Source organism: Hylobates moloch, unplaced genomic scaffold (assembly GCF_009828535.3).
Source record: "Hylobates moloch isolate HMO894 unplaced genomic scaffold, HMol_V3 SCAFFOLD_2, whole genome shotgun sequence".
In the NCBI taxonomy this organism is placed as follows: domain Eukaryota; kingdom Metazoa; phylum Chordata; class Mammalia; order Primates; family Hylobatidae; genus Hylobates; species Hylobates moloch.
The window spans coordinates 167,438,397-167,454,141 of record NW_026652277.1 but is presented as its reverse complement, the minus strand read 5'-3'; the positions used below and the strand labels follow the sequence as shown (position 1 = coordinate 167,454,141).

General features: G+C 40.7%; 1 protein-coding gene across 1 annotated transcript in view; it reads right to left on the bottom strand.

Annotated features, from left to right (window-relative positions):
• Positions 1–15,745, bottom strand: part of FNDC1 (fibronectin type III domain containing 1) — a 102,214-nt gene that overhangs the window by 19,840 nt on the left and 66,629 nt on the right. The window contains exons 12-17 of the mRNA XM_032165971.2: positions 15,556–15,656; positions 13,212–13,323; positions 11,927–12,367; positions 5,217–5,285; positions 2,984–3,127; positions 636–866 (exon numbers count right to left, since the gene is read on the bottom strand). Of these exons, the coding sequence (XP_032021862.1) occupies positions 636–866; positions 2,984–3,127; positions 5,217–5,285; positions 11,927–12,367; positions 13,212–13,323; positions 15,556–15,656 (1,098 nt within the window). The remainder of the gene's footprint in view (positions 1–635; positions 867–2,983; positions 3,128–5,216; positions 5,286–11,926; positions 12,368–13,211; positions 13,324–15,555; positions 15,657–15,745) is intronic.

Genomic DNA, 15,745 nt, shown 5'->3' with positions numbered 1-15,745 from the left:
TTAAATTTCAAGATGTATCTTCAAATATGTCCTTGGCAGAGTGAATTCAAACATCTCAGAGGCCAAGGAGGCTCAAGATCCTTGGGCATTTTTTCATCACCTCCAATTCCCACATAAGGAACTGAGAAGCACCCAGATTTGTCTGGAAGCACCCAGCAGATGTGAAAGGAGAGAAAGAGGCAGAGGCACAAGCCCAGGGCTGACTCCAACAAGGGACAGCTGTGTGGCCCAGTGGGAGCTTATGGTCATGCTCACTGCAGGATCTGATCCTGCAAGGGGCTAGCTGGACCCCCTGGCCATCTGCAAGATTACAGGATGTTAGAGATGTATGCATATGGGGAAATCAAAGCCCAGAAAGATGAAGTACTGAGCTCAAGATCACGCAAATCAATCTGGGAAGAGGATTTAGGACTTCTGACTTCCATCCAGTACTCCTTACCCTACCCCATGAGGCTTCCATTGTTGCCTATATTTTATCCAGTTGAAGGAAGACATCTACCCATCATCCCATTCATCTATCCAACCCATCCAACCCACTCATCCATGCATGCACCCATCCACTCATCTATCATTCTTTATTGTCCACATTTCCCACCTACAGATCATGGGAACTCTGATATCTGCTTAGGACACACCTGTGACCACATCTCCTGGGGTGGCTTTGTCCCAGTCCACAATGACAAATGAGTGGCAGCCTTCCACGGCCACCACGGTGATGTTGCGGGGAGCATGCTGGGGAGGCAGGTCACTCTTCTTCAGGTCATTGGGGATTATTTCATCCAGGCTGTCCACTTGGAAGTGATCCAGTGCATCAGTCAGAGAGCACGGGGCCGATGGGTCTTTATTTAGGTACGTCACGTAAGGAGCTGGAAAAGAACAGAGATATCCAATCGGATTGCTGGAGGCTTTTTCTGGAGGCAGAAACATAGCATCTGCTCCACAGAGTCAGACCCACCATTCAGTCTCTTCCTGCTGGACAGAGGCTCCATCAGCCTTGATACCAAGCTCAGAAACACACCCCCAGCTCTCCTTAATGGATCCATGTGTTTGTGTCTTTCAATCCGGTAATTCCAAAAGATCCTATTGCCCCATCGCCATCAATTACTATGCCCTCAAAGTGGTTTTGAGAGATCATGAAACTATAATTAAATGTAATATAAGCCTGCAGCTCACTGCCATTCCTGTGCCCCACATTTGGAAAAGGGTGAGTCAGGCCCACCCAACACTTTACTAGCATTCTCTCAACACAGTTCATTTCCTTGACTATCTTGGGACCAGGAAAAAATGTATACTGATCAAGATATGCAGCCTTTAGCTTCAGCCCTGGGTGGCCTTCCCTAGAGCTTCATAAACCCCCACAGCAATCTGGAGCATCTGTGCATAAGGCCGGGCCTGAACTGCTGTCTACAACATTACTGCTCAGTATAACAATAGCTACTCACGTTTACAGATGGCTGAAGATTTTTCTACATACATTATTTCAGGGGATACAAGGTCCTGGGAGTAAGGCAGGATATGAACCGATGGCCTCATGTTACCATCTCGCCTGCCAACGCTGAGAGTGCCCACTACGTAAGGATCAGACAGGAGGCTGTCACCCCCAGCCCTTAACTCTTTCTATTATAACCCACTGAATTAGAAATGCCAAGGACTTGGGATTGGGGCTTTATACATGCAAAACTCTCAAGTGATCTCCAGTAACAATGTCTAGCAATTTCTGAAGATTCCACTGTATCTTTTGGTGCTAGGTTGTCATTCTCAGTGGCTATTTGGACTGAACGCAGTTTTTAGCTTCTCTATTTGACTTTTGGGCAAATAATGAAACTAAGGCAGAAGTCAAGAAGTTCTTTTTAACTAATGAGAACAAAGATACAGAGTCCCTGGGACACAGCTAAGGCAATGTTTTCCAAAAATTAGTCTGAAGCTAGGCCTTTAGAACTTGTCCATGGGTCTTATCAGGAAGTTTGGGGAGTGGGCTCCTATGCTTTGGAGAGTTGTAGACTTATGAAAAGAGCCAGACAATAGTAAGCCTTTAGCGTTTCGAGGAGTTCTGTGGAACAGCTAATAATAGCACAGAAAGCATTTCAATTCCCGTCATGGAACTGCCGGGAGAGAAGTCAGCGCATGTGGTAAACGCAGCCTGGCAGCTGCATGCCAGAGACCCGTGTTAGTGTCTGCCTCAGGAACGCCACCTCAAATTAATATTCTTGTTCTTCAAGTATGTGTGGTTTAGACACTCAGTCACTACATCTTGGCTAGCAAGAGCTGTTCTCTGCTCATGGCAGAACAGTTGTTTTGGAAACAGAAAAGTGTGATATTAGTTTAAGCTGTTGCTTGTCTCCACTTAGTAATCTATTAATCCAGCTGTCTCATTAATGAGGTTCATTAAGGGCATGGGAAAAGAAGACTTGCAAGACTTAATGCAGTTTAGTTTCACAGAATTTCCTGTTGAAACTGTTTTAATTACTGAGAAAGAAGAGTAAAATGAATTTCTAGATCCCAAATCCTTGAAGCTAATGAAAGTGATAGGAAATAATGAAAGAAAAAAGCTTCCTCTCCATGACATTACAGGCACTACTGGCTCAATTCAGTAAGTGGCTAACCTTTTAGGAAGAATTTAACAAACAGTACACACAGAAGGCCCAGTGGTAAGTCTTGTCGCAGAAAAACTGGCTACAATAAAAACACTCATGTTCCCTGGTCCAGACGGTTTTTAAGTGTTTCTTACTCTTAGTCTATGCAAGGCAGCGTCTCTCAGCTCTTCTCTGTTGGACACCAAATCCTCCCCTCTTCTGATTTTGGCAGAAAGCAAAATAATACATATCTACATAAGACTGACTCACTCAATTATCCCCAGTGGAAACTTCATTCTGGGAAAACTCAAAATGCACTGCCTTGGCCAGGCCAAAAGATTAGTAATGCTCTTCTTCAAAGACCAAAAGTTAAAAACCCATGTTTCTCTGATTAAGGACGTTATATTTACCAACAAATCGTTTCCTTCCAGCCAGATCAAATTCTTCTTCAGGAAAGGAACTGATGGCGCCTTCTTCTGGGATCACCCTCGGTGTGGTAGCAGTGGTCGAAGGTTCAGTGGTGGTTGGTGGCCTTGACGTCTCAAATTCATAATCTGAAATGATATGAAGGCTCTGTAATTGGGCACCGCCAGAAAAGGGGCACTGTCTATAGTCAAATGATACCTTCTTACATTCAACTGTAGGCTGAAACCCAGACAGACAGACACACACACATGCACACACACATACACACACACACACCCTAAAATAAATGCTACACCCGAACGTAATTTGTTTCTACTAAAATACTATTTCTTCCCATTTCTGTCCCTGCAAAAAAGAAGCTGCAGACAGAAGAGAGAACGGGCAAAAAGAAACACATATGACCAGAAAAATGGGGTTTTAGACTCAGAGCTGGAGAGAACCTTAGAATCCATCCATTGTAGCACTGTAGCTCATGGCACTGGCCCAAAGCCATGCTCTACCAGCATAATGTTCCCTTTTAGAGAATAAAAGGTAACATCAAAAAATAAACTTGAAGTTTTTTCTTAAAAATTTTTTTTTGGCCAGGCGTGGTGGCTCACGCCTGTAATCCCAGCACTTTGGGAGGCCGAGGCGGGTGGATCACAAGTTCAGGAGATCAAGACCATCCTGGCCAACATGGTGAAAGCCCATCTCCACTAAAAATACAAAAATTAGCTGGGCGTGGTGGTGCACAGCTGTAGTCCCAGCTACTCGGGAGGCTGAGGCAAAAGAATCACTTGAACCCACGAGGCGGAGGTTGCCATGAGCCAAGATCACGCCACCGCACTCCAGCCTGGCGACAGAGCAAGACTCCATCTCAAAAAAAAAAAAATTATTATTTTTTCCATGTATGAACTTTTTCTAGGCATGGGGGGTGGGATTAATCCTGCCAAGACAACTAATCCTTTAACATTTGAAAAAGAAAATAAAACTGCTCCTTTTTCAAACTGTTCAAAGATAAGAAAGATGCTTAGTATTTTCAAAGGTGCTAAAAAAAATCTTCGTTTGCTTTCTAACATCTGCTGTTTTTCTTTTAAGTCAGTTTTTGTTTGAAAACCTTGGGATTAAACCACTACATCGAGCTTTATTATGAATAAATAACACACCAAAGGTGACATTGTTTGCACAGTTGTGATTTAAGACAATTAGAGCTATGAATAATTGCAGAAAAGGTGGACCTCAAAAGTGAAAATCCTAAGCCCTGGTGTCAAAGGCCGGCACTGGGTGTGGACGAGATTCCTTTAATTACTTCTTCAACTGCAGAGGCAACTTCCAAATCACACAAAACAATCACAAGGTCCTAACTGTAATAATACCATTAGTTACCACTTATTGAATGACTCTCCCAGATGCTGTCCAAGGCACTTTGTATTCTTAATCTTAAAAAAAAAAGTGTTTTTTTGTTTGAAATGGGGTGTTGCTCTCTCACCCAGACTGGAGTGCAGTGAGTGGTGCCATCGTAGCTCGAACTCCTGGGCTCAAAACGATCCACCTGTCTCAGCCTCTCAAGTAGCTGGAACTACACGTGTGTGCTCCCATATCTGGCTAATTTTTTAATATTTGTAGAGATAGGGTCTTGCTATGTTGCCCAGGCTGCTTTTGAACTCCTGGGCTCAAGTGATTCTCCCTCCTTGACCTCTCAAAGTGTTAGGATTACAGGCTTGAGCCACTGCGGCCGGCCTATGTTCCTAATCTTACAAACTTACCCTTGAAAAGATTCTATGATAAGAAATCAACAGATCTAAGCATCACATATTTTATGTAATTAGAAAAGGAGAGAAAAGAAAGGAATAAGAAAGAGAAGAGCCAAGTAAGGAAGTTGGACTTGGTTAAACAAGTAAGTTTTATAAATGAAGGTTGAAGGGGAGCCCAGATGGATAACTCCAGAATTCCTTGGGCCCAAGGAAGGTTGGGAGGGAGGGAACGGGGAGCACAGGCACCAGGTGGGAAGCTGCATCTGCGTGTTAAGCACACTGTTTTTATTAGATCAAATATTCATTTGGGGGTGACATGGAAGCATGGGGTACAACCACCCTTCCCTAAGCCAGCCCTCGGCATTGCCACCGACCCAAAGCTCTAAAAGAAACTTCCATCAAGATCATCTACTCAATAGTTACAATCAGATCCTTTGATTAGGAAAGAAAGTATGCAAATAATTTTTCAAAAGCCAGTTTGTACCTTCATCATATATAACGTAGGCCTCTTCTGTGGGTACTGCAGTGTCGGTCTCCAAACCTGAGAACTCATCTAGTGAGGACAGAGAAAAGGACCAGTCATCCAGCACTCCTTCTCCACGGTTCTCTCAGAAGCAGGCCCCAGAGCGTGACAATTCATTCACCTCAATCAGGTCATGAAAACAAGTCCCCAAGGCCAGAGTCTCCACAACTTTTACAGGAGGAAAATCACCAAAGCACCGAAATGGAACCCAGACTTCCTCTCCTTTGGGCCCAGGAAAGGGTGATACAAATACCCGCCCCATTAGGAGCAAACACCCCACTCCACGTTCCCAGACTCCTCAGCACCACCAAGCTCTCTCTCACCTCCCTCCCACCACCTCAGCCCACTCGCCCGCATGCCTGCAGGGCTCTGATGCTGAGGGAAGGCCTCTGGCCCCTCATGCCACAGCAGGCGCTCTCAGGAAGCAGTCACGAGAGACAGAAGACAGTGTGCAGTTGGTGCTCAGGATGGTGACAAAAAGCCCCTGTGAACACGTGAACTCCCCTGTTCATCAGTCTTCATTCCTCCACCTCCTCCATCTTGCTTCTGGAATATTCTAGAAGCAGGGTAATTTCCTACCTCTTCTACATCCCAACTTGGCAAACTCTACCAATGAGCGTTCCCTGTGCTTCTCCACTTCCTACTGACTTCCCACCCTCTCTCACCGACTCAAGAGATAAATCAGATTTCTTAATTTGCATAGGAAATTTGGAAAAATATGCCAATCATTGCAAATTTCTCTTTACAGATTGGGCCATACTAACCAATAGATCTATTTTGACTACAGAATTATACTTTAAATGTAACATAAAATTTCAGATGTGATTTTTGGAAAAGCCAGGAAACCCTGGTTAGAAGAACTATTAAAATTACCGTAATGACTAAACTGATATTATGAGCATAAGTAACATGTGAGTGATTTAAGAAAGGTGAGTGATTTAAGCATAAAAGCCATCTTCACCTCCATTATCAGGGCAGTTTAAGCAGAAGTCTTTTGGAAAAGATATGATGGAATCGATTATACTACTTCTCTATTTGGGAGATATAGATGTAGCTGTAAAAAGGAGAACATCTCACTGTAGCTGATAAAATCTTGAGGCAAAAGGTTTTATAGCTAAAAAAAAAAAAAAAACATTGTAAGGAATTCCTTTCCTCCCTTTGACCTGAAGCCCACAGCAATTATATAGAACTCTCTAAACTTAATGTACCCTCAAAAGGGGGCAAGGTGGGGAAAACAGGAAGAAGTGACTAGTGGGTGGTTTCCCAGATGTCTTCTGTGTATCAGCCACTTTGATGCATATATAATTTCACAACAAACCCTTGAGATACATTGAGCTTATAAATACCCACTTCTCAGCTGATATGGTTTGGCTGTATCCCCACCCAAATCTCATCTTAAATTATAATCCCCATGATACCCACATATCCAGGGAGGCATCTGGTGGAAAGTGATTGGATTATGGGGGCAGTTTCCCCCATGATGTTCTCATGATAGTGAGTAAATTCTCATGAGATCTGATGGTTTTATAAATGGTAGTTTTTCCTGCACACTTGCTCTCTTGTTCTCGCTCTCTCTCTCTCTCTCTGTCTTGCCTGCCACCACGTAAGATGTGCCTGCTTCCCCTTCTGCCATGATTGTAAGTTTCCTGAGGTCTCCCCAGCCATTTAGAACTGTGAGTCAATTAAACCTCTTTCCTTTATAAATTATCCAGTCTCAGGTAGTATCTCTACAGCAGTATGAAAACGGACTAATACATCAGCCAAGGACACCAAGGCTCTGGGAGGATTTACAGCATGCCTGAGACATGCAGATGGTAAAAGACAGCAAAAAGAGAATGTGAACTTCAAATACTCTGGCTCCAAGGACTACTTACTTTATACTACATAAAACTGCCTCCACTTCTTAAAAGTTGAACTAACCAATAAAATTATTTGTAAATGTGAAGATGCTCTATTAGAATTACCATTCCACAGTGTAATTAAGGGGAAATTGAAGTAGAAGGTATATACATTCCTATGTCATTATTCTACCAGCCTTTTTTAGCCTAGTTTGAATGACATGAATATTACATTGTAAAAACAAACTCCACCCACAAAGGGCAATGGCAACCTTGAGTGGTCTGTCCAGCCCTCCTGAGATCACAGTAAGAAGCCCCCAGCTCCTATTCCGAGGCCCAAGAGATGGCCCTTGAGGCAATGACTCTGGTGTGTGCTCATGCAGCCAATGAATGTTAAGCAGAGAGAAGCTGTAAATTATCCATCCGTTTAGGGGTGGAATTGCCATTTCATGAAAAACTATTAAACACAAACTTTCCTTTGGTCATTCCAATGTCAATATGCCTGGGATCCAAGACAAATTACTTCTGAGCTTGTTCAAATCAGTTTTCAGGTTCACACCCTGTAAAGTTTGGGATTATCTTGCCATTGTTTCCTGGCCTACCATTTTCTTTCCCTTGTCAACTTAACCTTTAGGAATATCGTCTTGCTTTTCCTCATTATCAGTTCAGTGTCATTTCTTTTCATTATTGTTTTTCACCAGATAAAAAATAAATACATTGTAAGGTTTTTGCATCCCAGAGTGAACAAGAAAAGGGAAAAGTATATCATTTCCTTCATGGACTCTGGTGTTATGGGTAACTCCTTGAGGTGCTGAAATACTCCAGTGCATGCAGCAGGCCACAGAAATGATGCTTTTACTGCCAAATGAGTTCACTTCCTGAGATGAGTGACAGTTAAGTCCTCTGGCATTAAGTAAACAATCTACTGGGTGATTTTGGTGTTCTTTTTCTTAAGACCAAATGAACATAGGCATAATTTTTCTAAAATAGAACCATCCTGGCTCCAAGTAAAAATAACTTCCAGATGTAATGAAATATATTTACAATTTAAAAAAAAAGTTGACCACCTTACTTTGGCCCATCTGAATGTCATTTTAAACCATTCAGAACTATGTAAAACTGGATATTTTACAAGTCAACTCAGCATCAGTGTGAAAAGCTTCAGCCTCTTCACATAAACACAGTTGCCAGCCACCAACCATAGTTGTGTCGTTGATTCTCTTCAGTAGTTTATCCAGTAGCCATGAAAAAAATAAGTGAAAAATGTCACCAAAGAAGTAAGGCCTTTGCTCCAGAGATATTAAAAAATATTTTTAAAAATTATTCTCAGTAGAAGTTTAGAGACAGAAGGTAAATGACAGCCATTTGAAACTCAGGGATATTTGCACATTGTACAGTTGGTCCAGCTCAAATGAATTTTTGAATTTCTCAGTATTTTCTGTCTGGAGACCCAGCTATGGTGGGGAAGATCTGTTTTCCATAATGACTGATGTTTTTCTGCAACCTCTAACAAGGTCATGCTACAAATTCTTGAAGATGTTCATCTGGCTCATCACATTCCATATACACCATCTATTATCAGATTTGCTGTAGATACAGAACCTGAAAAAAAAAAGAGCACTGGCTTTTAGGACATGGAAAATACCTATACCTTAAGGTCTTGCTTGAATATCCAAAGGTACATACTTAGGTACCACAAGGAATTAGAGATGAAGCAGAAGACATTGTCTCAACTGCAAGGAGTTTATTATCCAATAGAGAAGTCAGATCAAGCAGAACAAAAACAAACAAACAAAACAAATGTTCAAGGCAGCATTATTCACAATAACCAAAAAATGGAAATAACCCAAATGACTACTGACTGATGAATGGAAAAAATGCTGTATATCCATACAATGGAATAAAAAAAAAAGGAAGTACTGATGTATTCTATAATGTGAATGAATCTTGAAAACAATTATGCTAAGTGAAAGAAGCCAGACCCAAAAAGCCACATATGACATGATTCCATTTATACAAAATGTCCCAAATAGGTAAATCCATAGAGAGAGAAAGTACGTTAGTGGTTTCCATGGGTTGGGAGGAGGGAGGAATGAGGGTTGACTGCTAATGAGTACGGAGTTTCTCCTGGGGTGATGAAAATATTATGGAATCTAATAGTGGTGATCATTGCACAACTGTAAATATATTAACATCCACTAAATTCAGAAGAATTAACTTTATAGTATATGAATTTTATCTCAACAGAGCTAGTATTAATACATTTTTAAAATTTAATTTCTGTTTTTAATTTTTATTTTTAAGTTCTGGGGTACAGGTGCAGGATGTGCAGTTTTGTTACACAGGTAAACATGTGCCATGGTGGTTTGCTGGACAGATCAACCCATCACCTAAGTATTAAGCCCTGCATGCATTAGCTATTTTTCCCAATGCTCTCTCTTCCCCTACCTGACCCTCTGACAGGCCCCATTGTATATTGTTCCCCTCCCTGTGTCCATGTATTCTCATTGTTCAGCTCCCACTTATAAGTGAGAACATGCGGTGTTTAGTTTTCTGTTCCTGTGTTAATTTGGTGAGGATAATGGCTTCCAGCTCCATCCATGTCCCTGCAAAGCAATAATCTCATTCCTTTTTATGGCTGCATAGTATTCCATGGTGTATATGGACCACATTTTCTTTATCTAGTCTATCGTTGATGGGCATTTGAGTTGATTCCATCTCTTTGTTATTGTGAATAGTGCTGCAATGAACATACATGTGCATGTATCTTTGTAATAGTAAAAATTTAATTTCTTATCACAAAAAAGACCACTTTCATGGTGAGTTCTCTTACCATAAAGAAAGAAAAAAGAAGAATACTAACAATAAAGGAGTGGGAGTGGGAGGGAACTTTGGGAGGTGATGGATGTGTCTGTGGCATTAGCGGGATGATGATTTTGTGAGTGTATTCTTATCCCAAACTCATCAACGTGTATGGATTAAATATGCAGAACTTTTTCTATGCATACATCAAGAAAGTGGTTTAAAAAGATTAAAAGATAAAAATAACTATGATTACAGTTAATAAAGAAGAAAATGTTTAATGAAGTTGTTAGTGAAACAGTAGAAATAAGAAAGGTCATACGGAAGTCTTTTCAAACTAACAAATTATAGTGCATTAAAATGTGACATGAGGATGATACGTTACTGTCCCCACATTTAACTTTTCCCTAAGACTTTGTATTGATTTGCACTTATTTTCAAAGGCTGTCCAGAGGAAAATTATTCTTTAGCTTGGACTAGGGAATCAGGAGACTGGACAGGAGTGAATGTATATATGTCATGATTTGCAAAGAAAATAAGAGGCAAAAATGCCAGGAAAAATATTGACTTTCATGCCAAATAAAAGTCCAAAAATATAAGGTAAATGAAGAGAACATGTTAGAAGGCCTAAATAAAAGCAGACAAAATAAAATGTGAAATAATAGCAACCGTAATGAAAATCAAATCCAAAATAGTCAATTTTTGTTTACAACCAATTATTAAGTAATTATGTTTTAATTATATTTCAGCCTTTAAAATTAAACACATTAATGCATGCAAAAGTAAGATGTCAATACTAGAAATTCAAAGGTAAATTCAAATTTATACTCACTGGGTCAATGGACAGACTAGAAACTTTCTTCCCATTGTTCCTCTCCCTCTGTATGTGTTTCCATGTTTTTTTGGTGTGAATTTTTTAGATGTGTCAAGTTTTCCTGTTTATTTGTAACTTTTTCACAGAAAGACTAACTTCCAACAGAATTCCCATTTTGGATACAGTATTCATGTTCAAACTGATTGGGCTTATCATAGTCAATAACGTTGCATAAGAATTCCAGCTTGATTCCTGAAAGGAAACATCTTCACTCTGCCTTGGTTTAAAAAGACTTAAGCTTTATAATTGACATTGCAATTCATTTCAAACTGAGGGAAAGAAGATGAGTCTATCTCCTCCATGCCTGATGCAAATCTGGAATGACTTCTTCCAAAGCAGCTTGAGCAGGGGACTGAGCAGAAAGGATGGAGATATATTGATATACGGTCTCCACGATGACCTGGATAAAGGTGTCCTAGCCCCTGCTCTTCAGGGAGAACAAGCCATTTTCAGAAGGAAGACAGACTTACATCAGGGGCAGCAGGACAGTGCAGATCAGCAGAGAAGGGAAAATGGTGTATTCTTACCCAGTGGAAAGCCCATACTCCCACAGGAAGCCCAGCTACGTAAGGATTGGCATTCTCCAAAGGAGGGCTGATCAAAAAAGTGCTCAGCTGCCAAACATGCTGGGGAAACATTCCTTTTCTTGGAGATTCTCAACAAGACTATTCAGTGATCTAAGTGTTACAACAGTAAGAAATTTATCCAACCTTGTTTAAATCACATAGCTAATCACAGAACCTTTTAAGTATATACATATATATTACAACCACTAATCTACAATATCCATTGGAACACACTTTGGGAAATGCTAGTCCAAACAAATTATGTCACAAGTTTCAGCTAAATTCTTGACTTGGGTTGTGATAAGCATTGCCAGGTAAACACAAGATGCCCAGTTAAATCTGACTTTAAGTGAACAGGAAATAATTTTTTCATGTAAATATGTCCCATGCAATATTTTTATTTGCTAAGTCTTCCAACCTTAGCTGTGGCATGGTACTGTCAAACAAACCTGCTGGGACCAAAAATGCATCGAGTTGCTGCTTTGCTGTGCATGGTGCTCATCCCTTCCCTGCAGGCTCTGCCACCCTGCTCTGAGCTGCAGCGTGCTAGTGTGCCTGGTAAGTGGTTAGCATTAGAACAAAGCCAGTTACCTTCTTCAGCGTAGCACTCTGGGATCCCATTGGAGCTCATTATCAGGTTGCCATCATTGTCGTGCCGTTCCAAGGTCCCAGGGGGACAGGTGGCGATGGGAGTGGTGGGTTTGGGGGTGGTGGTGGTGGTTGTCCGCGTAGTGGTTCGGATTGTGGTTGTTGGACGCCTGGTGGTCGTGCGGCGGGTGGTGGTCGTGCGGCGGGTGGTGGCAGTGGTGGGCCGCGGGGTTGTAGTGGTAGGCAGGGGCGTCGTAGTAGTGGTGGGCAGCGTGGTAGTGGCAGGGGGATGGGTGGTTGTTTTGATGACCTCCAAGCCCACCAGCGGCTTTCCTCCAAGACTCAAAATTGGCTTATCTTGGGCACTGGCCAGAGGTGTGCCATGTCGCCCCTGCCCAAAGAGTGGGAGGCCGTCAGGACTCACCACGGGGGTCCCTTCCAGATCTGAAACAAAAGCAACCAATAGCTATGCAACAAGGTGAAGCAATCCAGAGAAAACAAAAAGCAAGCAATAAGTGTCTTCTCAAAGCTTATGTATTATCATGTTTTAATCAGTAAAAGGCAAAGGGATAAATGAATGTTGCATCAGTATGCTCCACGATCCTGAGATAACTCTTGTGTCTGGCAAAGGAAGAAATACTTTCCTTTGCCTCATTCCTATGCCTAAGGGGGAAAAGTGTTACTTTGGGTTAAAGGTGGAAAACCTCTTCTGTAAAGGGCCAGGAAGCAGATATGTTAAGCCTCATAGGCCAGATGGTCTCTGTTGCAACTACTCAATCAGCTTTTAGAGTGCAAAAAAGAAGATAGACAATACATAAACAACACATAAAAAATGAGTTAGACAACGCATAATTAAGTGAGTGTATTGTGTTCTAATAAAACTTCGCATATGGACACTGAAACGTGCATTTCATACAATTATCATGCCACAAAATACTCTTTTTTCTGGCAACCATTTAAAAATGTAAAAACTATTCTGAGCTCATGGGTCTTACAAAAATAGGTAGCGGGCTACAACCTACAGGTTGTAGTTTGCGGAACCCTCCTCTGAAATTTAAGAACAAAGTAAAGGGCCACATTTTCTAGAGGGTGCAGCCTGCAGGAATGGAACTACCGCTCTCTGGGGGAAACACCAAGTTCTGCCTCTTTAGAGGCTCTTCTTCTCACGTGGGTAAAAGTAACTAAACCATGACCAATCATTATAAATGAGGGGGACAAGGAAGATAGAAGCTGTAATTCTATGGCTAATTCAGTAGGCTTTTATTCTTTAAAAACCATTCTCCCTTACCCACAATGGTTCGACCATCTCCTCCTAGTTTAATCCGAAGAGGATTTCCATGTGAATCTTGGAGGTACCTTCCTTCTGCATTCAATACCAACCCACGATCAAGGTCCACAACCTAAATCCATGACATAGATTAAAGAATATATTGGACATTTTGAAATGGTCACATTAGTCCAACTATATATGTACATACGCCTGAAGCTCCCACCAGAAGGAAACCATAATGTGAGTAGAAGACATTCTTTTTGTCAATATCATTCATAAAGCCTTAAAAAATAAAGTACAGGCCGGGCGCAGTGACTCACTCCTGTAATCCCAGCACTTTGGGAGGCCGAGGCGGGCAGAACACGAGATCAGGAGATCGAGACCATGGTGAAACCCCGTCTCTACTAAAAATACAAAAAAAAATAGCCAGGCGCGGTGGCAGGCGCTTGTAGTCCCAGCTACTCGGGAGGCTGAGGCAGGAGAATGGCGTGAAGCCAGGAGGCAGAGCTTGCAGTGACCTGAGATGGCGCCACTGCACTCCAGCCTGGGCGACAGAGCGAGACGCCGTCTCAAAAAAAAAAGAAAAAAAAAGTACAAAAACAGTCATCTTTCATATTATAATTGCTTACCGATATAACATGTAAATTGTTTTAAGTTTCTCAAATCACAAAAGATGTTCAAAATATTTTTACCATTAAGTACATTGTGTCTAATGCTGGAAAGAAGGAAACAATGTGTCTCTCAGTTGAGGGCAGAGATTAAATAATTTGTGGCCCATCCATATGCCGACAATTCTACATACATTCTACATATATGTGAACTCAGATCACAGGGCTGATTATTTTGCAAAAATAAAAATATGTCCATTTGCATATATAAGCTTAAAGCTGCAGACAAAAAAAATTACGGAAGGTTATACCGCAAATGGTTAACAGTGGTTATCTTTGAGAAGTAGTTTGGGTGAAGAATGTTTATTTCCTGTTTCATATATTTCAATACGAATTGTTTTAACTTCTTGCAATGAATGTGAATTGCTAGCATATTAAAGACATAAAATCTTTCCATTTTGCTGTTACTGTTAAAAATCAAAGTTGCTATAACAAAAACAATATAATTTGTAATCACATTGCCTAATATAGTATGCATGCAAAAAATGTCACATTCTAAGGAACTGTAAAACTTGAAGAAAGCTATAATTATCTCTAGTAAGGAACAAGCTCGTGCTCTTTGCTGGTGGTTCTCAAAGCATGGTCCTGGACCTGAAGCCTCAGTATCACATAGGAACTTGTCAGATACTCAAATCACCCAGCCCTACCTGAGACTTGTATTTGATAAAATTCTCAGTGATCCTGAGCTGGCTTAAGTTTGAGAACTGCTGCTTTAGACACTCAGGCTACTGGAGGAAGCCTTGCAAACAAGCCACTTTTGTGGGTATTGTTTTGGCATTAAAATAAAATTTATGTAAACTCTATTTTGAAATCTACCCCATGCTGTTTCCATTTAAAATTATTTGCAATAGCATTTTGCTTCAATGTGCATTCTTCCTACTATTAATTTCTCTTCCTTTAAGCAATGATAACATTCATCTTTAGATCACCTATGACTGAAAATGTCATAGTCTTTTAGTACATTTCCCTAAACCTTATCGTTATAAATGGGAAATTTTGATTGGGAATTACAGTATAAATAATTTTTTTATTCTTAGAAAAAGTACTTTTAATTCCTGAATATGGTAAAGTATTCTATTACCCTCAACCCACCAAAACCTCCTAAACATTTATCTTAACCTCAAGCAATTAAAGCTGTTTAGACATACATGAAGTACTAATATATAATTTTAGTCCAACACTTGTTGGAAGATTCAAAAGATGATCTAATAAAAATTTCCAGTATCATTCAGGGTTTTTTGTTTGTTTATTTTTACCCTGTGTCCTTTGAGAAAGGATTTGAGACGACTTACAGAAAATATGTGTAATGTTTAATCAAACGATAAACAAAACCTAAAAAAAAAATGAAGCTACCAGGACAGGGAAAATATAAGTTCCTTTGAACAGCCATCCATTGGGTCTATAATTGCTATGGTTGGGCCATGCATTCATTTGACCTTCCTAACCAGTCAAGGCAAATGAAAAACAAAGGCCCATGCCTTATCTTGGCTATGAGAAGAAAACAAGCTAGTTACCAGGAGAACCAAAGATTTTTCCGAGTATTAAAAGAAACTCTATACAAGTACATATAAGTAGTTAAAACTAGAGAAGAAGAACAAACAAAGACCACCTCATTTATCACTACACAATGTCCACCATTTTTCTCTTCTCAACAGCATGAAAACGACGGGGATGTGTAAAGAAGTTTACCCTACCCACTTTGTTCCTTGAGGGCCATTGATAATTCTCTGTCCATTCGGTTTTCCATTACTACCAGGAAGGACTTTCCCTTCTACATTTGGTCTGCCATTATAACCTACACAGTACCAAAAATAAAAATAACAGAGCCTGGTAAATTCAACATGCCCGGGAAGTTGGCTTCATACCAAACTATACGTAGTAACA